A 26,682-nucleotide genomic window follows, 5' to 3' on the forward strand; every position below is an offset into this window, starting at 1 on the left:
ACTAATATGTTTTACCTTGATTATACATTTATTGTACGAAATATGTTAGTTTAGTTGCTTCTACCAGTGATTTAAATTTTAATTAGTTTCAGCGCCAGGGCTTTCGATAGTTCAATTCGATATATTTGTTGTGCAGCCCTAACATCGACAATCGGCACCGCACGTTTTCAACAAAAATAAACAATAAAACCTTTTTAACTAAGAAACGGGAATAGTAATATATTGCTGGCTGTGAGATGTCGGAACTAGATGCAGATGCGAAGCCAAACATTTTAGTCACCGGTTGGTATGCTTGCTTTAGTTAATTGTACAATTTTAACATATTTTTGGACCCACAGGAACACCTGGAGCGGGCAAATCGTATTTGTGCGAGCGTTTGGCCGAACAACTAAATTTCGACTGGTTGGATTGCTCAAAGATTGCCAAGGAACACGATTACATTGAGGAGCACGACGAAGAATACGATTGTCCCATTCTCGATGAAGATAAGGTATGGATGCCACAATATGTCCGAGAATCTAAATGACAACTTGAATATTCTTAGCTAATGGACCACTTGGAACCGCTGATGCAGAAGGGCGGCAATATCGTGGAGTATCACGGCTGCGATTTCTTTCCAGAGCGCTGGTTTCAAGCCGTCTTCGTCGTCACCTGCCCCAATAAAACGCTCTACGATCGTTTAAAGGAACGCAACTACAACGAGAAGAAACTCTCATCGAATATTGAGTGTGAAATCTTTGGCACCATTCTGGAGGAAGCACGCGAGTCATACAAGGCTGACATTGTCCACGAACTCTGCGGCGAAACGGCAGCAGATGCCGCTAAGAGTTTGAAAACGGTGAAACAATGGTATCGTATGTGGAAGAGAAAATAAACATGCTCTCATGAGAAAATGCTAATCATCTAAAACATCTCTTTAGCGAATATTTACAACAAACTTCATGCATAAGCGTATAAAATCGAAATCTTAGATCTACAACAGATGAGGCAACTAAATGCGCGTCATTTTAAAGCGGAGCGGTCCATCCGGCGCGTACATGAATGTGACGGCATAGTCCAACGGCTTGTGGTTGTACTCCAGCTTGTGGCTTCGCAGCAGCTTGGCCAGCAGTATTTGCATCTCCAGATCAGCGAATCGCCGACCCAGGCACATGCGGGCACCATAGCCGTAGGGCAGCGAGGCAAACGGATGTAGTTTGCCCGGAACACCACCATGCTGCGGCTTCAGCCAACGCTCGGGTCGGAATGTGGCCGCGTCCGTTACATACTCCTCCATGTTGCCGGTCACAATGGTGGGAAAGACTGCCTGCACTCCCTTCGGCACCTGGTAGCCGCAGATGACGCTGTCCTCCTGCAATGTTCTCCCATTTCCAATCACCGTGCTGTACATGCGAAACACCTCCTTGATGAATGCCTTCAGATGGTGCATCTGGTCGAGCAGCGCAATGGTGAGCGGTGTGTTCGGATCGGGTAGCAGTCGCTTCAATTCCTCGTGAACCTTTTGCTGCTCCTCGGGACGCGTGGCCAGTTGATAGAGCATTGAGCAGACCGCCATCGATATCTGCAAGTGATACAGTTTAGATCTCTATTCGAAACTGCAGAGACTCGCATAATATTACGGTGTCTATTCCGACTAGAATCAGATCCAGCGCCATTATGGTGGCTATCTTTTCGTTCTTCTCCGACATGATGACCTTCTCCACCAGCGAGGGCTCGCCATCCCGCAGGCTGGGATCTTGTGTCTTCAATCGCTCAGTCGCACTCTGTATGTACTTCATACAGACGCTGCAAGGAATCATTTTGTGTCAGCTCCAAGGTACGCCATATTCCATTGTGGCCCACTTACCTCACAAAAAAGTTCATGTTCTTCACATACTGTGTCCAGAGAGGCGTCGGGAAGTACCGCCAGTAGGGTGCCTTCAGTTCGAGAGTGGCCACGTTCCGCAGGGCATACTTGGCTGCATCAATGATTTGCTGTGGCTCCGAGTCGGGTGTGAGATTCGCCTCCAGGCAACCCAGACGCGTGTCCAAGGCGACGCGTCCAATACCTAAAGTGGATAAGTATATTGTCGGAACACAGTCAGGATAACGATTAGGACTCACACTCCAAGGACCATTTGTGTATCTCGTTGTCGAAATCCTCGGGCAGCTCCTGGTTACCATCCAACAGGAGCTCGCAGCGCACCAAGAAATCATCTGTGATCGCCTCCAGCGGCTGCAAGTAGCGCCTGATGGTGGATAGCTGCAGCACTGGCTTCTGGACACGCGACCGGAACTGACGCCAAGGTTCGCCGTGGCTGCATTGAAAGTGTAAATCGGTTGTCATTCATGTCATTCATGAGCTGAGCTCTTCCACTTACACGCCCACCACGCCGCCGAGCTCCCCAAAGAAGTCCTTGCGCACCACACTCTTGTACTTGACCAGACTGGGCATCGATGGGCGGAAGGGGGTTGGCCCCTCGCTGCGATAGCACTGAAATATCAAACATTACCAGAAATTGCGTGGTTAACATCCGACAACATGCAGTAATTTGTACTAGCTGGATGCGTCGCAAAGTGCCAGAAATTGCTTGACTGCTTTGGTGCCTTCGTGCTTCGTTGGTCAAGCGGAAAGACCACAGCAGGTGCTGCGCTACGACGTCTGTGTTCCGTGCTAAAGCTTACCTTTTCGATTTCGTCGGCGTCGTAGATAAAGAGTAGATCCGGCCGCCCTATGAGGCCACCGAAACGCACAATTCTGCCATAGCGATCGTGGAGCAGCGACGATATGTTGGCCACATCGGAGATGGTGTATTGGCCAATGATTGGCATCAGTCTGTGAAGGAGAACGGCCAAGGTTAGGGCGCAAATGACAAACAATTGGCGAACAAATGGCGACAATGGATTTGGACGGATGCATTGACTTTGGCCAAATGCGCAAAATAAATACTCAGAGTGAGCGAAGCATGCACCAAAATTTCACATGTTATGATGCTGACCTTGAATATGTCGCTAATTGAACGCTAATCAACGAGATGACGTATTGTTGAGTGGATTGTAAGTCTAGCGATTAGCCGAGGGAATGATTAGGAGCTATTTCCGTGGGTTAGGGTGCAGGCAAAGGTGTGAATACTCGTACTAGGAAACCCAAACCACACGCACATTCAACAAGAATCATCGAAAACGATCATTCGAGTTGTTGTTAAACATTTACACAGCAAACGGGCAAAACAAGCTTCGTTACGGCCAGTGAAATGATTGCGTGCCGCGGACAGCAAAGCCAAAATAAATTAATGAACATAAAAAGACCAGCTTCATCATCACGAGCAGTGGGTATTGAACGCGCTTTACTTAATTGGGTCAAGTGAAACGGAGAGTGCATGGCAAAGGAATTGCAATTGGCAGAGTGAAAGCAAGTTTGCTGCTCGAGTTATTCGTTTCTGTCGTTTCTCGACTCTTATACGACCACTTACCGCCAGGTGTTGCCCAGAATGGGCAGGGGCTTGGGTCCAGGTATCTGACTGTAGGGCAGTGCGTTCTGCCACTCGGGAGTGGAGTGTATTCGTGGCGTTGTCGCCGCTGCTGTCTCCTCCTGCTCCAGCAAATGGGGACAGGCGGCCACGCCCGTGGAGCTGTCGCGAATCTCCAGACGTTGCTTCTCATTTGGCAGCAGGCCCGTGCCACTGAGCTTGGACACACTTCGCCTCAGGCTGGATGCACTGGCCGTGGAGGCTGTGCCTCGCCAAGCCCTCACTGGAAGCTTGTTCATTATTTGATTTTCTGTCTGGATTTGTTGCTCGGTTACAGCAAGAGCTAACTGATTTAAATTCAAATCAGATTTCACTCGTTTTATGCCTCGATTTCCAATTGTCTTCTGTTGACGTTGACACACACAGACAGACGCACAGAGCGACAGAGACACTGGCGTGAATGAAACTGGCTTCTAGCTCTACCAGTCCGCTTGCAACAACTGAGCTCCGTTCCACACTCAACGGCTGTCGGACACAAACTAGCGCCACCAACGGGCTCCACTGAGCCCCCAGACCCGGCCTCTTAGTAAACTTTTAAAAGAGAAAACAATTCGTCGCTCTTCGGGTGCGTGCTTTCAATGAGAATTTTAAAGTATGAATGGTTGAAAATTGTACCTCATCATCCTCACTGTTTACGGATATAAATTGATTTTCGAATGTAATTAATATTAGCTTATGGCTTGAGGTCGACTGTCACTATTTAATATATTTAAAATGATGCTGCTGCTTTGGGCAGCGACTAGTTTTGTGGCAATGGTTGCGGTTTTAGTGTCTCTTCGCTGGCTTCTTGTGGCCGCATCTGTTCTGTTGCTCGGCTCTAATCTGCGGGGGGGCGAGGGTCGCAGGTCAAACTCTAGATTTACCAACCTCATGTGCGAGACATACAACGAGTCGTATGCGCGGTTCTCGAAATGCAAACTCAAACTGCTGGCCAGGGGACGCGCTGGTGTCAACATCCACCTGCAGCTATTTCAAGTGCCCATCGATAATGTGTGGGTGAGTAGACACAATCCGAGACTCTTTATCATTGTATTTGGCTTTGATTAAATCAGATCAATTGGAGCATGTATCGGCGCTACAATGGCTATCGTCCATTCATGTACAACATCAGCTCGAACTTCTGCAAGCTCATGGAGAACGTGAATCAAATGTCCTTCGAAGGGCTGGTCATCAGAGCTATAATGACTCGCTCAAATCTAAATCACACCTGTCCCTACAATGTAAGTGCAGTGCCAATGGACCGAGCAACTTGTTACAGCTTTTTCATTCTCTTCTAGCACGACATTATCCTGGATAATCTGGAATTTACAGACGATTTGCTGAAGAATTTGCCACTTCCCCAGGCTGACTACAAGTTGCAGCTGCGTTTTGCCACTTACAAAACTTGGAGAATTCAAGTTTCTGCGTTTTTCGTGCGAGATGAACTATAAACAAATACACAAACTCCCGAGTGGGAGTTTAATTGAAATATAATGGCGAGAGGGTAACTGACCGAACGGCAAACAAACTCATTAGCAGCCGGGTATTAGTCCATTCCTGTTGATGTTTTCGATTAACCTTTTAACCCTAATGATGGCCGTGCTATTTTTCAGAACAGTTTTAGCCTCTTTGGCGTTTGGTTAGTTGTACGAAAATGCGGGCAGCACTTGCACCGGTCCGATGGCTGTTTGTGGCCGCCGTCATTGTGCTCTGGTCCGTTCGGTGTGGCGTGGGTCGCATGTCGAATTCTAGATTTACCAACCTCAAGTGCGAGTCGTACGATGATTCCTTTGCAAAGTTCTCGAGCTGCAAACTCAAACTACTCGGCAGGGGACGGGCTGGAGTCAATATACGCCTGGAAATGTTTCAATTGCCCATCACAAATGTGTGGGTGAGTAGCGAGAATTCACATTGTGGCCGGTTAAATGGAGTTTGCCCATTGACAGATGAATTGGAGCATCGATCGCCGCTACAATGGCTGGCGTCCATTTCTCTACAATGTCAGCAAGGATTTCTGCCAGCTCATGGAAAATGTGAACAGTCTATCCTTCGAAGGACTTGTCATCAATGCCATTATGACTCGATCGAATGTAAATCACACCTGTCCCTACAATGTGAGTTCGCAAATCAAACCAAACTGTTACTCGTTTCATTAATTTATTGCCCATCATTTCTAGCACGAGGTCATTATGGATAATTTGGAATTTACAGACGATTTTCTGCGAACTTTGCCCCTGCCGCAGGGTGACTACAAGATACAACTGCGCTTTGCCACCAACAAAGTTTGGAAATTGAAAGTGTCGGTGATTTTCGCAAGAGATGAACCATAAAAGGAGCAGATGGACCACTGCAATTGGCTTCTGTAAAGGTTTGCAGCTATTATTCTATACCTAAAACACCTTCACAATAATTGCTGAAATTCATATAAAATAAATATACACTCGTATGTACATATGTATGTTTATGCCGAACATTTAATTTCGAATTTCGGTCAATTGTTTGTTGAAAGTTTAATGGATATTTAATATACATATATCAAAATTGTAGCTAAGCTTTTGTTTACCTCTGGCAGTTTTGTTCCAATTAAAGCAGTCGTAATCAATGAACCACTGCCTTGATTGCCTCTAATGCCCAATGGGTTTGGCCCTAATATGTTTCAAATAGTTTTGAGTTTATGATGAGTGATTATGTCATTATGATTGCGGTTGCAAACTTCTACCAAATTCATCAACATCAACTCATGGCGCCTATTGTTTGAATTTTTATCCATACCGCGTTTCATATCGGTGAGCTTTTGTCAGCTGGCAGTAATATACTCGATATGAATCTGTTTCCAATCGCTAGTTTCATTGTGTGTTTTGCAACACAGATTATGGTTATACATTTTGTTAGCCGTTCCTGTTTAAACCTTATTATCCAAAATATCCAATTTCACGGAGTCCTTAAAACTAGCCTGTTATGTAGAAAATGTTTGCATCTATTTGAGAAAATTAAGTATTCAATGGTCAGAGTCAAGGCTAGCTAGTAATACTAAACCGAATATCAAAGTCGTGGAATATGATTTCCCTTACTCCACATGGAAGTAGCCTTACAGCGTTTCGCTACAGTTTCTTAAAAGCAAAACCGACTTCGGATAAGTGTCCTTGATTTGGCAGAGTCCCTTTTCGAGGATCAATGTTTACTTGTTGGTATATCTAGTATATGGTCTTTGGGTTACAATGAATTCTTTTCAAAGCCCTATGATTAAACTAGCATTTAATTACTAGCAATTAAATAGTTACACACTGGAACTAGCAGATGCATAGATAAATAGTTGAAGTGTAAATCTTCAGTTGCTTGGAGAACGTGCATAAACTTAATTCAGATAAAGCACGTCGAATCAATAAAAAAAAGTCCCTCGAGAGTGAACACAGAGTAGATCTGACTCACGTGCGGGGATCTCAGCAGAGCCACAGTGATGCTTCGATATCGAGAATTCGTTGTGAAATTAGCCAACACTCCTCTTCTTACTTAAATTGGTTCATTGTTTTGATAAGTCCGCCTAGCTGTTTAGAGGAAATGTAACCATGATAAGAGCTTCTCAGTCCACCGAAGGAGTGAATACTTTTTGTAGATTCATGAAATCTGAATGGAAGCCGCTGGCAATCGCGCCCACGCTCGTATCTTGAAATTCATGAAGCAATGAGTCTCAGTCGAGTGGCAGAGATGAACGAGGAACCGCATGCCCATGAAAAGCTTGTGGCCAAGGCAACCCGGCGTGATCCTGAAACTGCCAGCAGTAGCAGCGCAGAGAGCCACCAAAATGGAGAGCCTTCCGCCATCAGGGAGCCATCAGTCGCCCAACCGCTGACCATCTATCTGCTGGAGCCCTTCATTTTGATTCTGCTCTTTGCCTACAATTTTTCGTGTAAGTGTTCGTCTCTGTGTGGGGTAATCTCTCATGGTAATCGTTTCTTGTTGGCAGCCACCGTATTGAAGAGTCAAATCATTTATCAGAGCTGCACGTCTGGATTTGGATACTCGAATGAGGTCTGCCTGCTCCTAGGCACCAAGAATGCCACAAACGAGACGAAGGTAAGACAAGAAAGATTCCACTGGGGAATGCTTTGAATTACTTTGTAGAACTTTGCCAGAGAATCGAAGAAGAAGTGCAGCCGTACGCAGCTCGAGTCGTTGTGGTCATGAGGATTGTGGAGTGCATTATTCCGGCATTCTGCGGCCTCTTCGCTGGCGCCTGGGCAGATCGCTACGGACGCAAGCCGCTCCTGATGTGCTCCTTTCTGGGTAAGTGCCTCACAGAACACAGAACTCTCAATTTCATGTCAGGCTGGATGTCAGGCTACGGCCTGCAGTATCTGATTTCAGCTGGCGTTGCCTATGCAGCCATGCAGACAGGTGGCATGGTTAGCCCTTGGTGGTACGTGCTCTCGATTGTGCCTCTATCGTGTCTGGGCAGCAGTGTCACCTACTCCGTGGCCGCCGTGTGCTTCCTAGGAGATGTGTCCGAGGGAAAGGCTCGTTCATACAGGTACTTATACATACAGCAGTCTGACCAAATATGTTTCCTGTAAGTGAATTTGCTACTTTGCAGGATGATTGCCTACGAGCTGGCCATTTATGTGGGTCTCCTGCTGGGCAGCTTTGGCTCTGGCTACGCCTACGAGGCCACCAATGCTTACGTTGTGCTGTGCATATCCGCCTGCTCCATTCTGGTTGCCCTCTTCCTGATGATCGCCCTGCTGCCCGAGAGTCTGCCCAGAAGTGAGCAAAACGCAGCGACACCAGACAGAGATGTGCTTGCCCTGCTGAAGGATTTGTGGAGCACTTGCAGCAGACACCGCGCCCACAAAGATCGCTCGATTGTGTTCCTAGTTATGTCTGTCCTGCTGCTGGCAGCCTTCGTCTCCGGTGAGTGTTTTGTTCCTGCCCAAAACTGCTATTGCAATGGTGAATGCTTCGTGCACAGATGGCAGCAACTCGGTGTTCTACTTGTTCATGAGAGCCAAGTTCCATTGGACAGTGAAGGAGTTTACCGAATACGAATCGGTGAGCATCCTGGTGCCTGCTGTGGCTGGCTCTGGCGGCGTGCTGTTCATTTGGTCCCTGCGTCAGGTGAGATTTCAGATCTTTCAGATCTTTCCGACCTTTCTAATCTCTAATCTAACCTTTGGCAGTGCACCAGCTCGTCGGTTCTCTGGCTGGCCATTGTCTCTCTCCTGAGTCACTCGTCCAGCAGCCTGATGAAGTCCTGGGCCACGGTTAGCTGGCAAATCTACGTCGCCATTGCTTTGGGCGTATTCAAGTCTCTGGTGAATCCCATGTGCCGGACCATAATCACCAATCTCCTGCCAGCCGCAGAGCGAGGTAAGTTTGGAGGCTAAACGCTGATTTTTGTGATGATAAATGAACCTTTGCAGGGAAAGTCTTTGCTCTGCTGGGCATTCTGCAGACACTCTCTCCGCTGATATCCTCGAGCCTGTACTTTGCGATCTACACGCGCACATTGGACACGGATCCGGGCATATTCAATCTGCTCAGCGCGTGCCTCTACGGCCTTGGGATAGTCCTTCTCGTGTATGTGTTCCTTTATATTTATTTACTCCTTTCAGAGTCACTAATTCCATATCGTTTTCAGTGCGGTGTGGCATAAAAAGTCCACTAATCGGGCGTACTACGAGCCGGTTTTCAAGTGAATCAACAAATCTCTTTAAAAACAAAGTCTGCCAGTCGTTGCCAAACTTTCGAATACAAATTATACAGAAATGCTAGCGATAGGTGGTCCCCCTATACGTTTTGACCATAAACAAATACTCATCCATACATCAATTCATACTTATTTACATACTCGAGCTGAGCAACTGAAAATGTGTTAATTCTCGACTTTGTTGCTGCGGTGGAAAATTTGTAAAGATTTTCCCATTGACAACAAAATGTGGCTTAAAAAAGTTGCGGCGTGTGCGGCGTCCGCTGACGGATCTATAAAAATATTAAGAATATATGAACACACACACATTGCTTTATTTGTATGTAAAGTGTGCAGATTATGGCAACGGAACAGCCCAACGATTGGTTTGGTGCTAACTCAGATGATGCTTTAAAGTTTAAACAAATGCTAATTTCGCTTGCTGCTAATTTTAAATTAGTCGCCAAGTTTTTTACACCCTTGATTGAGATCGGTTGAGCGCCTAACCAAAACAAACTGTACAAGAAATTCAAATAAAATTCTACTCATTTTGATGGCCCAACAGAGCGTAACGAAAAATCTGGAATTATACATGGCAAGCATCATTGCCAGCAAATTAATTTAAATTAATATTTAACAATCGTCCAAAGCTGATTTCCAAAAATAACTAGCCACAGAAATAACGATCACGAGGCAGCCGCTAGTCGGTAAGTCCCACCGATAAATATGTCCGTAGAGACTTTGGAACATCTCTAAATGGCTTCAGCTTGTTTTTGTTGAGCTAGAAATGTTGAGCTGTAACTGCTTATTATCTCGCGAGTTTTCTTCATAAATATCGATTTGAATAAAAGGAAAATGAATGAATCACCCAAACATGATTATAATAAATAAACAAAGCGAAAACAGATTTGTATTTCTTAGCCGTTCTTTTCCAGCTTCAGTTTCTGGGATTACCACAATCCTGGCTCGTGCTACTCATTTGCACGCATCAAAAATGGGTGAAAATAATAATTAATTAATGCCAAAAGGAAACCAAACAAACAGAACCCGAGACTGAGTTTAAATTTGAGACTCTAGTGGGGCTGAGGGAGAAGCGAATAAGTTCAAATAAATCTGTCGCGCGTTGAACGGAGTCGAGTCGAGTCGCAGCTTTGGTCCAAGTCGTTCTCTGGCGCTCGGGTGTGTCACTTTTCAGGGGAACCGCCTCGAGATATCCCATTGGGATTTGGATGAACAACTGTTCATCTGTTTAACTATTTGCTTCGCAGTGTGCTTCCGCCTGCTTGTTGCTATTGGTTTTTCGAGAGTCTATATAAAGCTGCGAGCCCAGCGGCAGCCGCTCATTTCGAGAATCAAACTCTAATTGTAATTTGTTTGCCCGCTGTCGGTTGTTGGGGCTTAGCTGTTGCTGTTGCCGTTGTCGTAGTCGTCGTCGCTGCCCGGTTTCGTGTTGGTTCAGTGCACACAAACGTCTGATGGGTATCCGCATCCACCACATCCACAGCAATCAAAGCGATTGAATAATAATAATAGCATAATATTAACGTGATATTCCGATCGCAGTTCGGAATTCTCTCTCCACCCCAAAAACATTTACGTGACAAGAATTGAAAAATGTGCAACAAGCGCCAGTAAGTGAGGCCTTGCTTAAAAATAAATAGAAAATCGAACTCAAACATTGAACTGTGGGGCCAAAATTTGGCAACTGAAACCGGACAAACATGGTTGAGAAGGCCTCGAATGCGTTTACCCTGGAAAAGCTGCGCAATCTGCAGTGGGGCAAAGTTTTTCATCTGTTCTATATAGAACCGGTTGTCTTCATGCTGCTCTTCTCGCACACGCTCTCCGGTGAGTGACCCGGCACGGGCCCACTTTGACAGCCAACCAAATTATATTCAACTATTAAACGGCCACAGGCACAATCCAGCGGAACCAGGTCATCTATCAGACGTGCACAGTGATATTCCATTACAATGAGTCCGACTGCAAGCAGCTGGACTCCAAGAACGCCAGCGCCGAGATAAATGTGTGTTCAGAGGAAAACGTTTTCCGTTTCATTTCCACAGCAAAATGCAGTCAGCCACTGGGGCTGTGTGCTTACGTGGAAACGAATCGCATTCGCATTCCCCACCGACATTCGATAGCTACTGACGCCTTCCCCTCTTTGCAGGCCATCGAAACGGAGCTGCAGCCGTATGTGGCCAATTTATTCCTCTCGCGCACCCTCCTGGAGAGCATTGTGCCGGCCTTCTGTGGCCTGTTCATTGGCTCCTGGTCGGACCACTATGGCAGGAAGCCGCTGCTGATTGTCTCCATGATTGGTAAGGCAATCGCTTAGAGTGTTCGATTCCCTGTAATAATTTGCTGTTTGCATTTAAGGCTTTTCCGCCTCCTTCTTGCTGATGGCCGCCATCTGCGAGCTGTCCAGCTACTACGTGGTCAACCCCTGGTGGTACATTCTGGCTGCGGTGCCCCACTCGCTGCTGGGCGGCAACTGTGTCTTCTCTGTGGCCGCCTTTTGCTTCATATCGGACATAACGGACTGCAAGACGCGTCCCTACCGCATGATCTTCATGGAGTCGCTCTTCTTCATCGGCCTGACCAGCGGCTCGCTGCTCTCCAGCTTCGTGTACGCCGCCACCAGCGCAGCTGCGACCATCGGTCTCTCCGGCTGCATTTCCACCTTTGCGACGCTGTTCATCATCTTCTTTGTGCCCGAGAGTCTGCACATTCGCCAGGCGGAGGATGCGAAGAATGCAGCTGAATGCAAGGATGTGCCCATGACGGCCTGCGACCTGCAGCTGGACTGTGTGGCCATCGACTGTCCGCCCAACATCCTCAACGATGAGCAGCAGGAGAAGCCACGCCCCAAGCCATGCGAGCTGCCAACGCCGGCGACTCCTGCCATGTCCTTCGACGACGACATGCTGGCCAAGTACGTGGAGCGGCTGCCCGAGCGAGCCAAGAAGGCCAAGGCTGAGGCGGATGCCGCGGCAGCTGCGGAGCGTGTCAGGAAGGCTGGCCTATTCAGCTTCGTTCACATCAAAGATATGATTAACACTTGCTTCAAGCCACGCGAAAATCATGCTCGCGCAATTATTTGGCTCGTCACACTGGCCATGTTCCTGTCTATTTTCGTTTTCGGTGAGTGAATCTTCTGCGCAGCAATGCGATCCCAAAAGCTTATACAATGGAGCTCTATTCCAGATGGCGTGATGACTGTCATGTATTTGTTTGTGCGCGAAAAGTTCCACTGGACGGTGCGGGATTACACATTCTACGAGACGGTCAGCCATCTGGTGCCCATGATTGGAGCGCTGATCGGCTTCCTTGTGCTCCGAAAGGTGAGCATTTCACACAAAGGTGCTCCCTGGAGCTGAGTTCTCTTTTTTGTTGGGTTTAGGTTTTCCGCCTGTCGGTGGTCACGCTCGGCCTGCTGGCCTTCTTCTCGGAAGTTCTCAATAATTTGGCCAAAGGATTTGCCACAATGCCGTGGCACATGTACCTCTCGGTAGCCCTGGGCGTCTTCCGCTCCATATCGGGACCCATGTGCCGCACCATTGTGTCAAACATTGTGCCGCCCTCGGATCTGGGTGAGTTATTTTCCCCCACCCATATCGCGTATACGTATCACAGCTGTTTTCAATCTTCACATTGCAGGCAAGATTTTCTCCATTAAGAATGTTTTGCAATCGTTTGCACCTTTCGGTGAGTCTCGTCTCTGGTTACTCTGGCTCTCTGCTGATTGAATTATTTTGAATGTTTCCCACTTCCAATCGCAGTTGCCGCCCCGCTCTATACGCTCATCTACAAGCAGAGCCTCACCACGTACCCGGGCCTGTTCAACTTTGTCAGCGCGTTCCTGTATCTGCTCTCGTTCGTGTTCATTGGGTGAGTTCAGCTGCTTCGAGTGAGGGAATGCTAATTGGTATTGTATATTCCCGTAGATGTGTCTTGCGCATCAAGTTCAGGCACAAGCAGCACTACGCCAAGGTGCTAAAGTGAGCCACTGGCCTACAATGATTTATGCCTACAATTAACATGTGATCATACCTAAGTAATAGCAATAAAACCTTACGAGTAGAACGAATTTAATGATACGAAAACAGCAGCCAATTGTGCGTTTCATTTGCTGGGAATTCTCTTATTTCTAAGCTTTGGCTTGCAGCATCACTTTAAGCTTAATTAATACTCAAGGCTTCATCCTTTGCTTGCGTTCCTGAATCAACTGCCAAATGCCTGATAGGCGCTGTTTCTCTCCATTGATTTCTGCATGCCAAAGACGATGCTGCACGGGAAAAACAATAACAATAAATGATAATGACAACCAGAAGCAATTCATAATGTCAGTTACTCACGCGGAGAAACAGTAGCACATAAAGTAGAGTCCCACGCTGATAAAGTTGAAGGCGCCCGCATAGGAGGCCACCGTCGCAGCGTAAACGGCCGCGTAGAGCGGTGCAGCGCCCAGGGGAGAGAGGGATTGCAGCGATGTGGTAAGCGAGAATATTTTGCCTATTTCCGTGCTGGGCGTCAGCTGCGACAGAATGGCCTTGCACATGGGACTCATGACGCCGCGTATCATGCCCAGCACCAAGGCCACGTACATCTCCTGGCCGTACTGCGCCGTCGCCCGCACAGTGCCCTCCAGGACACAGCAGGCAAACGCCAGCATTGTCATCGTTATGAGCGAGACCTTGAGCAATCGTCGCAGCAGAACCATGGCGATAGTGCTGCCCACCACCTGGATGACGATGCGCGAGGTGTTGAACACGCTGTAGTCCGTGACCGTCCAGCTGAATTGCTTCTGCACGAACATGTAGTTGACTGTGCTCTCGCCCTCTGAAAGATTAGCAGAGAGTCAGTTGGGTGGCAGATGCAAGATGCAAGATGCAAGATGCAAGAGTTTGTTTACGCACCCATGGCGAAGATGCACATGGTGAGCGACATCATGACCATCCAGATGATGGCTCTGTCGTAGTTCTCACGCTTCTTGCAGCAGGTCATCACCAGATTCTTGACCAAGTCAAAGCGGAAGAACCCACGTATCCGTGACTAAAGGGGGAGGAAATATTCGGTAAAATCAAAAAAAAAGAAAAGAAAAGCCAAATCCTTTACCTCGGATTGCAAGTCCTCTGGCTTGAGGCTCTCCGGCACTAGGAAGATGATGTAGAGCAGGCCTACGGTTATGAGGGAGCCCGCCAGAATGAACAGCGTTGCGGCACCAACTGCTGCGTATATGTAGCCGCCGGCCATGCTGCCCGCCATCATGCCCAAGCCCAGGGACGCCTCCATGGAAACCATTCTCAGGGCTCGCGCACTCTCCGTGGCCACATCGGAGACGTGGCAGTACAGGACAGTGATGAGGGCACAGGTGCCGCCGCTAAACACCGACGGCACAGAGGAGAGCAGGAACCACCAGGGATTGATGTTTGTGACAGCCGATATCTGGGTTAGCACGATCAGAATGCTGCCACTCAACAGGAATCCTGTAGCCAAGCATAGTCATAGATCAAATCTGTTATAAATGCAGTTGAGTCCAGCTTACCCGTGAATGTGGAGAGCAGGATGGGACGCCTGCCGAACTTGTCCGACCAGGGGCCCAGGAACAGACTCACAACGGCGGGAATGGTGCTCTCGAGAATGGCATTGATCATCATTATGGTGGCCGCATACGCTTGCACTTGCGTTTCGATTTTCTGCAAAGGGTGAATCTGTTTAGACAGGGATTATCTTTCGCCGATAAGCGAATCGTCATGCTGCCATTAGTCATAGCTTTTTGGGGAGTTCTTTCGCACCATCGGTTAGATATATGCATGCCAGTCGATAAGTTTGGTGATAAGTTAAGCCAATTACTCATAGGCGTTTCGTGTTCTCTTTTGCTTCTGGGACAACGCAATTGATAAGAAGAACCCCCGACCACCTGGCCTTAAAATATTATAAGTACATAATGTACGTATGTATTGTATGTTCATTATTGTCACCAATATTATCATTCTAAATTGATGTGTATGCACTCGCTTGTAGTTTGATTCACAGATTAACTTGTTTTCCCCTTCCCTTTTCACTCGTTAGAGCAAAACTCGCAGAGAACTGAACTTGTTTCGGCTCCCCATCATCGTTGAGTGGAAAACTTACTTTGACCTCATCCGAGGCACGATCTCTGCCCAGAAACGGCTGGCACTCGGTTTCATTGTGTTGCATGACAGTGACGCAAGTCTGATAGAGAATCTGATTTTGATATGCCGCATCTGTGGAAAGCATAATCATGTATTTATTCATGTTAGAAGAGGGAAAAGAGAGATCCATACCAGTTAGAAATCTGCCGAAGAATACCAGAAACACGGCGGGCTCCAGTATTAGCGATGGCAGACATCTTGTCGTGGCTGGTGTGGGCGATTCTGCAGTTTCCAATGGCTCGTCGTCGTCACTGGCTAAGACCAGGGCATCCTCGTCCGTTTGAGACATTCCGATCAATCGAAGGTCACGGCCAAATCGCACAAATTATCGCTAGACAAAGGAATTAGCAATTCATTCAAAACAATATCGTAAAATTCCACAATCGAGAACGGTAGAGCGTCTGCGTTCAGGCTTCCGCGCGCGCCAAACTCTAGCGATACACTAACAGTGAGTGGGGTGCAGCTGAAAATGGCAAAGCACATCGGAGCGATACGACGCCTATCTCAGTGCGCCGCCCGATACCCGCCCCGCCCCGCCACACCACCCTGCCGCAGTTCGCACGGGCCCGGCCCCTCAATGTCTCGGCGCACTCGCGTTACACACACCAGAAGTGAAACCCAAACAAATCAAAGCCAACCTATGCTTAAATATGCTAAAATGTTTACGTATTTACAATTTATTGTCACGCTGCAGACTGTTGCTATGCGTTCGAGTCTTGTCTTGCGTTTTATTGTGTTTGCAGTTGGCAAACGCCGTCGCAAAACATTCAAAATGGTAGCAGAAAAGTTACAATTCACAATAATAATACTATCTACTTGCACAAGTTGTGACTACACGAATTTAAAATACAAAAATACTCGTAGTTTTCCAATCACACACGCCCACATGAACAGATTTAATTGGTCTTTGAGATGCATTCAACTAAGCGGAGCTGGGAGACAGCTAACTGCCAATGGCTTGATAGACGCTGCTGCTGCCCATCGACTTCTGTATGCCGAATATGATGCTGCAATTAAAGGACTTATTAAGGAGGAAACACAATATAAATAGTTCCTGCAATCACTCACGCAATCAGAACGTAGCACACAAAGTAAAGGACCGCGCTGATGAAGTTAAATGCTCCAGGATAAAACTCCACCGTGGCCTTGTACACGCTCGTGTACAGGGGAGCAGCGCCCAGCGGCGAAACAGACTCCATCGATGTGGTCAGTGCGAATATCTTGCCTAAATGGATACATTTTATTCCGGTTAATAGCTGACTCAGGTCGATTCAATTCATTTGGAACTTACCCACTTCCGTACTCGGCGCAACGTGGGAGAGAATGGCACGACACATGGGTCCCATGACGCCGCGCATCATGCCCAATGTCATGCCGACATACATCTCCTGCCAGTACACGGCCGTGGCGCGTACTGTGCTCTCAAGGACGCAGCAAGCGAGCGCCAGCATGGCCATTGTTATGATGGACAACTTCAAGACGCGACGCAGGACCACCATGCCGACTATGCTGCCCACAATCTGGATGACAATTCGCGCGGCATTGAAGAGGCTGAAGTCCTTGATGGTCCAGTCGAATTGTTCTCGCATAAACATGTAGTTGACAGTGCTCTCGCCCTCTGACATATTTAGATAAGATACAAGTTAAGATTACTTCCTTAGTGCCCATTTTTAGTCACATTTCTTACCCATATCAAAGATGGCTATGGTCAGAGCGATCATCGTTAGCCAGATAATGGCACGGTCATAGTTGGGTCGCCTTTGGAAGCAGGTGCGTACCAGATCCTTGACCAAATCGAAGCGGAAGAACTCGCGAATGCGGGACTAGGCGAAAGAGAAAACATGCATGTTAGAAGGCTAACTTTAGGTGTCAGACAGATGTAACCTACTCCAGTGGGCAGATGATCGGGTATCAGGCTCTCGGGCACACAGAAATAGACATACATCAGCGACAGGCCCATCAGGCAGCTGGCAATGAAGAAGAGGGTGAAAGCATTCGTTGCTGCATAGATATACCCGCTGGCCACATTGCCCACCATCATGCCCGTGCACAGGGACGCCTCATTCAGGACCATTCTGAAATAAGCAATATGAATTGGATTTTGGATTAACTAAAAGGGATGCCACTACTCACCTGAGGGCTCGTTTGCGCTCCTTGGCCACATCCGAAATGTAGCAATAGATGCCAGTGATCAAGGCGCAAGTTCCTCCGCTGAGAACCGAGGGCACAGACGAGAGCAGGAACCACCAAGGACTTATATTGGTGGCCATTGTTATTCTAGTTATAATTAGCAATATAATTGAGCCCGTGAGGTAGCCTGCGTATATGAAAAGATCGTTATAAATGTACAAAATATTTTACATGTGGAATACCCACCCGTGAAGGTTGTCAGGAGGATGGGCCGCCGGCCGAACTTGTCCGACCAGGGACCCAGGAATAGACTCACAAACGCTGGTATTATGCTCTCGAGTAGAGAGGTCGTCATCATAATGTTGGCCGAATATTCCTGCACTTGAACCTCGATTTTCTGTAAGAAACAAAGCACAGCTGCTGATCATGTTCGCCTGACTCATTGTCGTGTATCTCGTATCTGTATAATTATTAATTATATTTGTAATGCCTGTTTAGCGCGCGGTAGGTCGATATTTCATCGCCATGATAGACAAATTAGTCATAAAGGTTTTTGCATTTACTTCTGTGTCGCTCGCTGATAAGCTCTGGACGCCGTTCCACATTTGTTGGCACTTATTCTTATCAGCAAATGTTCAAACAATGAACACAATCGGCACAGCTAAACGCTTTGATTGATAGATTTTGCTTTGTCTTGGCTGATGCTGCACTCGTGCGTATGTGGGTCAAGAGTCTTGCGAGCGCTTAGTGAGGATTAAAAACGCCCCGCAGCAGATACAAAAAACTGCGACGCATTGTCACAAAACATTATTTCAGAGCTTCAGAGTATTTCGCTTACTTTCGACGCCTCCGATTCTCCCCGATCGATGCCCAGCAACGGCTCGCATTCCGTGGCATTATACTTCATGATGGTGACGCAGGTTTGATAGAGGATTTGATTCTGATAAACCGCCCCTAAAATCACACACAAACCAAGTTAATTGAATGATGATGATCTGCCATTGTCTGTCTGTCTGTGTATCCATACCAATTAGATATCTGGCAAAGAAGATCAGAAATACTGCGGGCTCCAGGATGAACCAGCGATAGCTGCTGTAGTCCAGCGCTGGCGGTGGGAGGGGCACCTCCTCGCCGGTGGAAGCTGTGCTCGGTGTTGTTGTTGCCGTTGCAGCAGCATCCAGAGTGCGTGGCGCCTCATCATCGCTCACCAAGGATTCCAAATCGTTGCGAGGCATCTTTTTTGCAGTCCTTTACTTTGTGGCTATCTTTCGGGTACAGGGAAACAAACTGCGCACACTTTTGTAACTATGGCAGATAAAAAAACTAGCAATTCATTCTGGGCAATGCAGCAGCGTATAGTATTTAATCAGTCACAGACACGAAGGCGAGTTCTGAGCGCAACAGAGCGAAAACAGATACTGAGAGCTTCACTTGCTGCTGCGAAATGGCAACGTAAGCAGTTTATCGACATGTGCGTAGGCTAGTTACGTTACTTAACACGAGTACACAAGTGCAACACAATTATTAAACCCAAGTATACAATTAATTTATTAATTATTAATATTAACTGTGCATTTCTTTCGACTTTCTAAAATTCACAACAGCAACAGCTGTCTCTGTTTACCACCAATTGCTGCGCGGCGCTGCCAACCTGGGGCAAATAAAAATACCGAGAGTTTGGCGGTTTGGTGTTTTTTAGTGGTCAATATTACAATTATTTAAATTAATTTTAATGGCGACGCCGCTCGCGCTCGTTTCGCGTATCTCTCTCCCGCTGGTCGTGGCGGGAGCCATTTTCTCGCTCCCGTCGATCTCTTTCGCCATATCGATCTCGCTCGCGCATTCTGTCACGGTCCTGGCGCTCCCTGTCTCGATTCAGGGGCTTTCTATCCCGGTCCTGACGTTGCTCTCTATCCCGATCCTGGCGTTGCTCTCTATCACGATCCTGACGTCCTGCTGGCTGACGCCGGTCCTCGTGCTGAGTGTCGCGGTTGCGGGTGCGATTCCGCTGCCGCTCAAACTCCTCCAGTTCGTCGTAGTAATCTCGAGAACGAGCATTGTTGCTTTGCGCTGGACGTCGGTCCCGTTCCCGCTCCCTGCTGCGGGATTTGGATTTCGAGCGAGCCCTCCGTGGTCGTCGTACAGAAGAAGCCGAGTTCTCGTTCGTCCGATTCGCTTCTCGGTCGTCCGGCTTCTCATCCTCACTGGGCAGTTCGTCGTCCAGGTCTTCATCCAGGACCGACACCTTTGGCTCAATCTCGTTGTTCTCCTCGAGAATGGTGCGCTTCTGTATTCGAGGCAGTATAATGTCGCAGACGCGATCATTTCGCAGCAATTCATCAATGTACTCGTCCATGTAGACAATCTCGAACTGTCCGGCCCGATTCTGGCGTCTCAGCTTGCGGTTGTCGATGTACAAGGGCTCCAGATACTTGTAACAGTCGAGGGCGACGCCGGTCAGCCGCAGATAGAACGCACCCAATGCACGCACATACTTGAACTCTTCGTTCTTGATGAACTCCACCACAATGTCCTTCTCCGGCTGAATCTGCAACATCTTCAGTGTGAGGCAGAGGAACTGCGTGGGCTTTATGTTTCCTCCATAAACGCCGCCGACGAATCGCAGCTCCATCGCCTTGTCCACCAGCAATTCGGCGGTGAGTGCAAAACATTGTTCCTTCCAGTATTTGGAGTCGTAGATGCGGGAACGTATGATCTTCTCAATGAGATACTGCGGATTGGTCCCGTGCACATTTTTGGCCTCCTTTACTGTCCGATTTGCCATTTTATTTAACAATTATTATTATTACTTGTTTTTCGGCGTCGGGCACAGCTGCACGCCTGCAGATAGTATCGGGTATCGTCACCAATGCGATAGTTAGGAAACAATGCGCTATCGATATATCGTGGTATCGCGATGACGCATCGCTCATCCAACAAAACAACTCGGCCAGACAGCAAAAAGGAGACGCAAAAGAGTGAAAAACCATACTTTAATCTAGGATTCCAGGGGATTTGGGCGTGAAAAACAGAAAAAACAAAGATGAGTTTCTTTGGGAAAATGTTCGGTGGCAAGAAGGAGGTAGCCCCAACGACGGGGGAGGCAATACAAAAGCTGAGGGAAACTGAAAACATGCTCATCAAGAAGCAGGAATTTCTCGAGGCAAAAATCGAGGATGAGCTGAGTATTGCCCGAAAGAATGCATCCAAAAACAAAAGAGGTATGTACTAGTGTGGCTGCCATCCTGAAGCCACGCTGACGGAGGTTCATTGTGTCCGCAAATCAGCACCATAAATATCCGGACATGACTCATATTTGCTTTGTTTTTGTTGTGGCTGGGGACTTCCCAACCCCTCAGCCACCACCATGCTAGACATGTAATTATGCTTGAGTAGAATTATCTAGTATAATGATTGTATTTCTTCGCCTTTCTCACCCGCATACCATTTGACGCCTGGATGTGTCCGCATATGCTCAGAACGTAATATGAACAACATTCCTTTCGATACTAAACCAGACATTAGCTTTGTCCTAGAGTAATTCGATTCAAAATAATCCAAAATTGGCCTTAACATCTTAGCGAATCGTGCCTGCTTTGACCCAGACTCACCTGCATACTTGTCGCCTTTTCAGTGGCCCTGCAAGCCCTCAAAAAGAAGAAGCGGCTGGAGAAACAGCTGCAGCAGATCGATGGCACCCTGTCCACCATTGAGATGCAGCGCGAGGCTTTGGAGAGCGCCAACACGAACACTGCCGTCTTGACCACAATGAAGGATGCTGCGGATGCGCTCAAGAATGCCCACCAGCACATGTGAGTAGTCGACCATCGTCCGATGAGCTCCATAAACTAACTTGATTGATTCCTTCGATGTGCAGGGATGTGGACAAGGTCCATGACATGATGGATGATATTGCCGAGCAACAGGATGTGGCCCGGGAGATTTCCGATGCCATTTCCAACCCAGTTGCCTTTGGTGCCGATCTGGACGACGAGGATCTCGAGCGGGAACTCGATGAGCTGGAACAGGAGAACTTTGATAAGGAAATCATTGGCATTCCCGAGCCAGCGCCCACATTGCCCGAGGCGCCCACAGAGGACTTGCCCGAGAAGGCCAAGGAGAAGAAGAAGGCCACAACTACTACGACTACAACCACGGCTGAAGCAGCCGATGATGGTAACGTCACTGTCTTGTGTGTTCCTTAATTTCACCAAATTGTAACTCGTTTCTTTTCGTTTTCAGATGATCCAGTCATGAAGCAGCTTTTGTCCTGGGCCAACTAAATCGAGCGCTATTGAAATCTCTTCACTGTTCACTGCAGGTTAACCAAAATCCCCCACGTTTCTGTTTTGATTAAATATTAAGTGAAATTTTTAGTTTGAAGCGAGGAAGGCATTAATTCCTTTGGCAATCTTTCAATCAATCAAATGGTACATATAAAAGGAATGTGATTTAACAAATAATAAACGAAAAGAGCAAAGTCAGGCCACCCACACACACATCAACAAAATTAGACAACAAAACTGAAGGATAATTATGTATTTTGATATTTTTGAAACATTTTTGCACGAGAGCCTTGCGCTGATATCGTTTAATTTGCTGCTCCAAACGGAATCAAGTCAGGCAGCTGCAGCTGGTTTCAATGCAAGTCCACGATTGAGACAAACAAAGCTTACAAGTTGTATTTTTGCACTCATTTCCCGCTGGTTTTAGTATTTGAATTGAAATTTATACATAAATAAATAGTAAACAATCCACTTGGTGTCTCGGTTGCCCTATTTTCAATACCAGCGAGTGGCTCGGCTCGTTGTAAACAAACAAAGACGAATCATTAAGATCCACTATCTGCGGTGGGTCGCCCTCGAGTGATAAAATGTAAATGCTCGAGGCGGTAGCAGACCCGAATCGGGGCGCATTGATTGGAACACGGCTGCTGATGCGACATGCATATCAATTAATTACACCGCCATGGCGGTGGCGGCTGTTACATTTGGCTGGGCAGCGACAGCGGACACTGCGTCATGTGGGATTGGGTAATGGATTACAAAAAAATACAAGAGCTGGCGACTGATTGCAAATCGCTGGACACTCTCTGTGGCTCGGCCTGGGCGCATGCAGTTGGCCGAATTTATTCAAATCAGTTTAGTTCCGTTTGAGGAAGAGTCGAGGTGTCTGGTGTCTCTGGGAGTGGATCAATCGTATCAATTGCAATGTGCAAATACGTCTTAATTGCTGCACTGGCCGTGGTAATGGTAAGTGCTTAATTATCCCCTAAGCACCGAATTAACATTGCCCTTGAATCCCGCAGTGCCTGCAGCTGCCCGACGCCCGCGCCACGCTGCACGACTTCCACGAGGTATTTGACTTCTCCAACGTGGATCTGGCGAACTTTCAGTACTTCAAGAACCTGGCCTCCCAGGATCCGCGCACGGCTGCCACCGCCAGTCCCCTGCTCGAGCACTTTCAGAAAAAGAAGGCCGTATTGGACTACCTAGACCGCCTGTTCTTCGGCAACTCACCCTTCCAGCAGGCCAGCGAGATCCCCTTCGACCCACACTTTGGACGCGCTTGGCGGCCACACTACGAGCGCAAGTTTGGCTTTCGCGGCGAACGACTGATAGCCGCCCTGGGCTCTGGCTACTCCGTCCGGCAGCTGCGACACTTTGGAGCCATTCCCCAGGAGTTCGGCACGCCTCACTATCCCAGTTGAGAGAACCACATTCGTGCAGTGGAAAAGTATGGAGTTTCGGTTGTATTTATGAAATAAACTTAAGTTCTATGGCTAGACTCTCCGTTTCTGTGTGGATATGTAGAGGACGTTGTTTCCGCGGATAAATGCGTCGCCGTATTTGTTCTTTAGCTGGCCATTCACGTACTCCTCCGTCTGCTCTAGGCAAATGTTCATATAGCCATCCAAGCATGCCAGTACACCTGGTGGGAGGAGAGAGAGAGTGTTTGTGAACGTGTTTTCAGCCGGCATTTTATTATAGAAAACTCACCGCGATAGTCCACGCCGTTGTTCAGTTTCACTGCCACGGGGCGACCATGGATTTGGTTGATAAACTGCGAGAGGGCTTCTTTGCGAGACATATTGTTTATTTTATTTATTAAATTGGGTGGTCGCTAGTGTGACCGTAGATTTATCGATAATAGCAGAAAACAAGGGACGCGTTTGAATCAGCTGGTCTGTGCAGAGTTGCACCAAAACCGATAGATATTTTTCGGAAACTTAGCTTTGAATTATTTAAATTTATTCAGCGCACAAATAAATATAAAGCATAACTTTAAAATAGAGTAGATAACCAGATAAACAGCTGCCTGACTTTATCTGCTCATCTATGTGAGCAAATTGGACAGTGCTGAGCGGCACTAGTCATCGATAACATTTCAAAATTCAAACATTTTCGGTTATAAAATACTCTAAATTATAGTTTCAAAATGATGGCCAGTTTGTGGATGCGGCGGCTGTTGACAAATTGCGATGGCGTTGGCAATAAGTTTGTACGCACCGCTTCCTCATTTAACAGCGTGATGAAGCCGGTGAAGGGCTTCAAGGCCAAGTCATCGCTTAAGATAACCGTGGTTGGGGCGGGCCAGGTCGGAACTGCAGTCTCAGCGTTTCTATTGGCGCGCAACCTGACCAAGAATCTGGTTATCCACGATGTGAAATACGATTTGGCCACCGCGGAGGCATTGGATTTCTCTCATGCGTCAGCCTTCCTGGGCAATCCGATTGTCCGAGCCTGTGGTGATGGAAATCGCACCAAGAACTCGGATATCATCATTATCACAGCTGGTGCGAGGCCTTCGGGCAAGACTCGATCTCGCCTGGACGTGATGCATAAAACGGTTGACATTCTCAAGTCTGTGGTGCCCAAGCTGGTCAAACTGAGTCCCAAAGCTGTATTCATAGTCATCTGCAATCCAGCCGATGTGATGACCTTTGCCGTGCAGCGCATCGGAAAGCTGGAGAAGCATCGCTGCTTCACCACTGGCTGCCACCTGGACACTGCCCGCTTTCGCTATCTAATCGCGAAGCGCCTCAAGGTCCCCACCACGGATGTCAATGGTTATGTAATAGGAGAGCATGGCAGCAGCGCCGTTCCCGTTTGGTCCAGTGTCACGGTGGGTGGGATACGACTGAGAGATGTCTTGAGGGATTTGGGCACAGACAAGGACCCCGAGAAATGGTCCGATCTCTTCGATGGCATCCTGAACGCAGGCGTACACGTTAGCAAGGCCAAGGGCTACACAAACTGGGCCGTGGGCCTGACTACCTCGGATGTTGTGGCCTGCATGCTGCAGAATACCGGCAAGGTGTGCTGCCTGGGGACCGATGTGAAGGGAGTCCACTGTGTAAAGGACAGTGTGGTACTGTCTGTGCCATGTCGTGTCACGGCCAGCGGAATTAGCCACATTCTGGAGCTGCCACTAACCAAAGATGAGCATAAAAAGTTGTTGAAATCTGCAGATACATTGCTTGAGGCCCAGTGCTCTTTAAAATTGTGATCTCGCTTCCCCCGGCACTCCATGAAACACAAATAGAACAGAGAGGAGAAAAAGAAAACAAAACAGAAAACATTTCACAGCGCGGGAGGAAGAGAGGGAAAGCAAATCACTTGCCGTTGCGCCGCCCTTTTCACTTTCCAGCGACGTCACAGCGATAAGAATGCGAGAGCAAGGGAGACGACTATATAGTATTACAACTGTAAAAGTGCAGCAGCAATCACTTGACCATACCGCACGCCCGCGCCTGCTCTTCCACGTTGCTGCTGCCCTGTGCCTAGACAACTGAAATTTTTGTAATTTCCATCAAAATTATGATTAATTTCTTGAGCCAAAGTGTCAACATGTTATGAGAGCGGGTGGGGTATCCGGAACGCAAGGTCTCTTGGGGAAGGTCTCCAACGAAATCGAAAGTCAAAGGTCTTGAAAACGATTAGGCAAGCAGAGGAAATGGTAGGAAGACAGACAATGAGCAAACCTTAGACGATCTCAAGACGTTTTGGGGGCGGCGCCCTCAATGCAGAGGCGCCCTGCACTTTGAGAGTAAGATCGATTTGGAGCCAAGGTCTTGATTTGTAGCAGGCGCACAAGAACCACAGCAACGATCTCGTTCCGCTTCCAGCATTTCCCATTCCCATTGCCATTAACCGTTCGCTGGTTCGCCCACGCGTTGCACGCACTCGCATGCGGCGAAGCGAGACAATGACCCAGGGCCCGGGACCTGCAGCATCCCAGCCCAGCGTTCCCAGCGACCTCAGAGTGTAACCAAGTGTAACAGGCGACTGGGCGAACAGACGCTGACACTAGCCGACAGAGCCGAGATTTGTAACGCCTCGTTGCATGGTCTGGGAAAATGGTCTTTGCTCTCGTTTTTGGGTCTATTGTTAATTTAAGTGAAAGAAAAGAGACCAGCCAACACCCTCCCATTGGGAAAGTCAATAATGTTTGTTTAAAACTGTGGAAAATGTTGAGTAAAAATTTTTTGTTTGTTTAACTAATTGAAATTCACTAGGCGCACAGTGCGTGCGGGCAGTAAGCGCACAAATCCCAACGCATGTTCCCACTGTTCTACCTGCTAGATCATTTTGGGATTTTCTTTCAGATTTACAGCCATCATTTCGTGGCTCTTCTATTTCTGGCACCCTAATGAAATGCTACAGTTTTTCCCCCAAAATCACGATCGAGAAGAGAGAGCGAGAGAGGACCCCCATGGGGCATGACTAATTTCACTATTTGTTTAATATTTTCCCCGTTTGTTTTGGTTTTTGAGCTCCAGCCAGGGCCACAGAAGTTCCAGCAGGTAGTAAGCACACTATGAGTGGATCGGGTGCTACCTACCTGCTGCCTAGATTTGGTTACACTTGGCTGGTGGCATTCTCCCACTGCTGTTGACCTGTTGAAATGCTACACATTTGCATGCAGAGAACGCGTCAACCCTTTCGGTAATCTGCGGGATGCTAAACCGATGCCGTACTTTTGCGAGTGAGTGTAGACGCTTCTTCGGTTTCTGTTTGCCTGTTGAACTGCTACACATTTGCATCATTCAACTCTTTTCCGCGTAGGAGTACATATGCCTACATCCGCGGGAGTTTCATTATTGGGAGATCTTCATCAGGGCTGGTGGCGCTTTTCATCTGTTCAGCTACTCCCACACATGGAATGATCATTGGCGTGCATTGTCGAAGTGCATCCGAGT

The 26,682-nt window shown here is 47.7% G+C and overlaps 13 protein-coding genes across 13 annotated transcripts; 8 read left to right on the forward strand and 5 right to left on the reverse strand.

The window, feature by feature from the left end:
- The first annotated feature begins 124 nt into the window (after positions 1–124).
- On the forward strand, positions 125–909 carry LOC117889910 (adenylate kinase isoenzyme 6 homolog). The gene is made up of 3 exons (XM_034794436.1): positions 125–282; positions 339–490; positions 545–909. The coding sequence occupies exons 1-3, from the start codon at positions 237–239 to the stop codon at positions 872–874; spliced, it is 528 nt and encodes a 175-aa protein (XP_034650327.1). The 5' UTR covers positions 125–236; the 3' UTR covers positions 875–909.
- Positions 881–3,959, reverse strand: LOC117889905 (probable cytochrome P450 301a1, mitochondrial). The gene is made up of 7 exons (XM_034794426.1): positions 3,453–3,959; positions 2,665–2,815; positions 2,361–2,473; positions 2,104–2,297; positions 1,847–2,048; positions 1,620–1,785; positions 881–1,561 (listed from the first exon to the last, which is right to left on the reverse strand). Exons 1-7 carry the CDS (start codon positions 3,746–3,748, stop codon positions 992–994), a joined length of 1,692 nt encoding a protein of 563 aa, XP_034650317.1. The 5' UTR covers positions 3,749–3,959; the 3' UTR covers positions 881–991.
- A 40-nt stretch (positions 3,960–3,999) lies between these two features.
- Positions 4,000–5,016, forward strand: LOC117889909. Its single transcript, XM_034794435.1, has 3 exons — positions 4,000–4,505; positions 4,562–4,729; positions 4,787–5,016. The coding sequence occupies exons 1-3, from the start codon at positions 4,224–4,226 to the stop codon at positions 4,937–4,939; spliced, it is 603 nt and encodes a 200-aa protein (XP_034650326.1). The 5' UTR covers positions 4,000–4,223; the 3' UTR covers positions 4,940–5,016.
- Positions 5,017–5,128: 112 nt separating this feature from the next.
- Positions 5,129–5,895, forward strand: LOC117890871. The gene is made up of 3 exons (XM_034795960.1): positions 5,129–5,379; positions 5,435–5,602; positions 5,666–5,895. The coding sequence occupies exons 1-3, from the start codon at positions 5,143–5,145 to the stop codon at positions 5,816–5,818; spliced, it is 558 nt and encodes a 185-aa protein (XP_034651851.1). The 5' UTR covers positions 5,129–5,142; the 3' UTR covers positions 5,819–5,895.
- Positions 5,896–7,153: 1,258 nt separating this feature from the next.
- LOC117890230 (proton-coupled folate transporter) lies at positions 7,154–9,200 on the forward strand. Its single transcript, XM_034794968.1, has 9 exons — positions 7,154–7,395; positions 7,453–7,562; positions 7,622–7,772; positions 7,827–8,016; positions 8,080–8,396; positions 8,455–8,600; positions 8,663–8,852; positions 8,906–9,062; positions 9,124–9,200. Exons 1-9 carry the CDS (start codon positions 7,170–7,172, stop codon positions 9,179–9,181), a joined length of 1,545 nt encoding a protein of 514 aa, XP_034650859.1. The 5' UTR covers positions 7,154–7,169; the 3' UTR covers positions 9,182–9,200.
- A 1,563-nt stretch (positions 9,201–10,763) lies between these two features.
- Positions 10,764–13,267, forward strand: LOC117892693. Its single transcript, XM_034799103.1, has 9 exons — positions 10,764–11,019; positions 11,088–11,197; positions 11,342–11,492; positions 11,551–12,315; positions 12,379–12,515; positions 12,575–12,764; positions 12,832–12,879; positions 12,954–13,062; positions 13,119–13,267. Exons 1-9 carry the CDS (start codon positions 10,893–10,895, stop codon positions 13,174–13,176), a joined length of 1,695 nt encoding a protein of 564 aa, XP_034654994.1. The 5' UTR covers positions 10,764–10,892; the 3' UTR covers positions 13,177–13,267.
- LOC117892695 (proton-coupled folate transporter) lies at positions 13,246–15,856 on the reverse strand. The gene is made up of 7 exons (XM_034799105.1): positions 15,483–15,856; positions 15,310–15,422; positions 14,720–14,870; positions 14,290–14,660; positions 14,091–14,226; positions 13,530–14,013; positions 13,246–13,459 (listed from the first exon to the last, which is right to left on the reverse strand). The coding sequence occupies exons 1-7, from the start codon at positions 15,637–15,639 to the stop codon at positions 13,396–13,398; spliced, it is 1,476 nt and encodes a 491-aa protein (XP_034654996.1). The 5' UTR covers positions 15,640–15,856; the 3' UTR covers positions 13,246–13,395.
- Positions 15,857–16,143: 287 nt separating this feature from the next.
- Positions 16,144–18,715, reverse strand: LOC117892694 (proton-coupled folate transporter). Its single transcript, XM_034799104.1, has 9 exons — positions 18,508–18,715; positions 18,319–18,434; positions 17,727–17,877; positions 17,484–17,667; positions 17,239–17,425; positions 17,038–17,173; positions 16,642–16,968; positions 16,419–16,575; positions 16,144–16,357 (listed from the first exon to the last, which is right to left on the reverse strand). Exons 1-9 carry the CDS (start codon positions 18,713–18,715, stop codon positions 16,294–16,296), a joined length of 1,530 nt encoding a protein of 509 aa, XP_034654995.1. The 3' UTR covers positions 16,144–16,293.
- Positions 18,716–18,814: 99 nt separating this feature from the next.
- LOC117892696 (pre-mRNA-splicing factor 38) lies at positions 18,815–20,344 on the reverse strand. The gene has a single exon (XM_034799107.1). It carries the CDS (start codon positions 20,263–20,265, stop codon positions 19,210–19,212), a length of 1,056 nt encoding a protein of 351 aa, XP_034654998.1. The 5' UTR covers positions 20,266–20,344; the 3' UTR covers positions 18,815–19,209.
- Positions 20,345–20,403: 59 nt separating this feature from the next.
- LOC117892697 (charged multivesicular body protein 4c) lies at positions 20,404–22,003 on the forward strand. The gene is made up of 4 exons (XM_034799108.1): positions 20,404–20,701; positions 21,115–21,292; positions 21,358–21,656; positions 21,723–22,003. The coding sequence occupies exons 1-4, from the start codon at positions 20,524–20,526 to the stop codon at positions 21,761–21,763; spliced, it is 696 nt and encodes a 231-aa protein (XP_034654999.1). The 5' UTR covers positions 20,404–20,523; the 3' UTR covers positions 21,764–22,003.
- A 160-nt stretch (positions 22,004–22,163) lies between these two features.
- LOC117892698 lies at positions 22,164–23,241 on the forward strand. The gene is made up of 2 exons (XM_034799109.1): positions 22,164–22,732; positions 22,789–23,241. Exons 1-2 carry the CDS (start codon positions 22,691–22,693, stop codon positions 23,188–23,190), a joined length of 444 nt encoding a protein of 147 aa, XP_034655000.1. The 5' UTR covers positions 22,164–22,690; the 3' UTR covers positions 23,191–23,241.
- On the reverse strand, positions 23,205–23,637 carry LOC117892699 (U6 snRNA-associated Sm-like protein LSm6). Its single transcript, XM_034799110.1, has 2 exons — positions 23,480–23,637; positions 23,205–23,411 (listed from the first exon to the last, which is right to left on the reverse strand). The coding sequence occupies exons 1-2, from the start codon at positions 23,568–23,570 to the stop codon at positions 23,263–23,265; spliced, it is 240 nt and encodes a 79-aa protein (XP_034655001.1). The 5' UTR covers positions 23,571–23,637; the 3' UTR covers positions 23,205–23,262.
- Positions 23,638–23,841: 204 nt separating this feature from the next.
- LOC117891563 (L-lactate dehydrogenase B chain-like) lies at positions 23,842–25,309 on the forward strand. The gene has a single exon (XM_034797082.1). The coding sequence runs from the start codon at positions 23,919–23,921 to the stop codon at positions 24,987–24,989; it is 1,071 nt and encodes a 356-aa protein (XP_034652973.1). The 5' UTR covers positions 23,842–23,918; the 3' UTR covers positions 24,990–25,309.
- Positions 25,310–26,682: the final 1,373 nt, after the last annotated feature.

Source organism: Drosophila subobscura, chromosome E (genome assembly GCF_008121235.1).
Source record: "Drosophila subobscura isolate 14011-0131.10 chromosome E, UCBerk_Dsub_1.0, whole genome shotgun sequence".
Classification (NCBI taxonomy): Eukaryota; Metazoa; Arthropoda; class Insecta; order Diptera; family Drosophilidae; genus Drosophila; species Drosophila subobscura.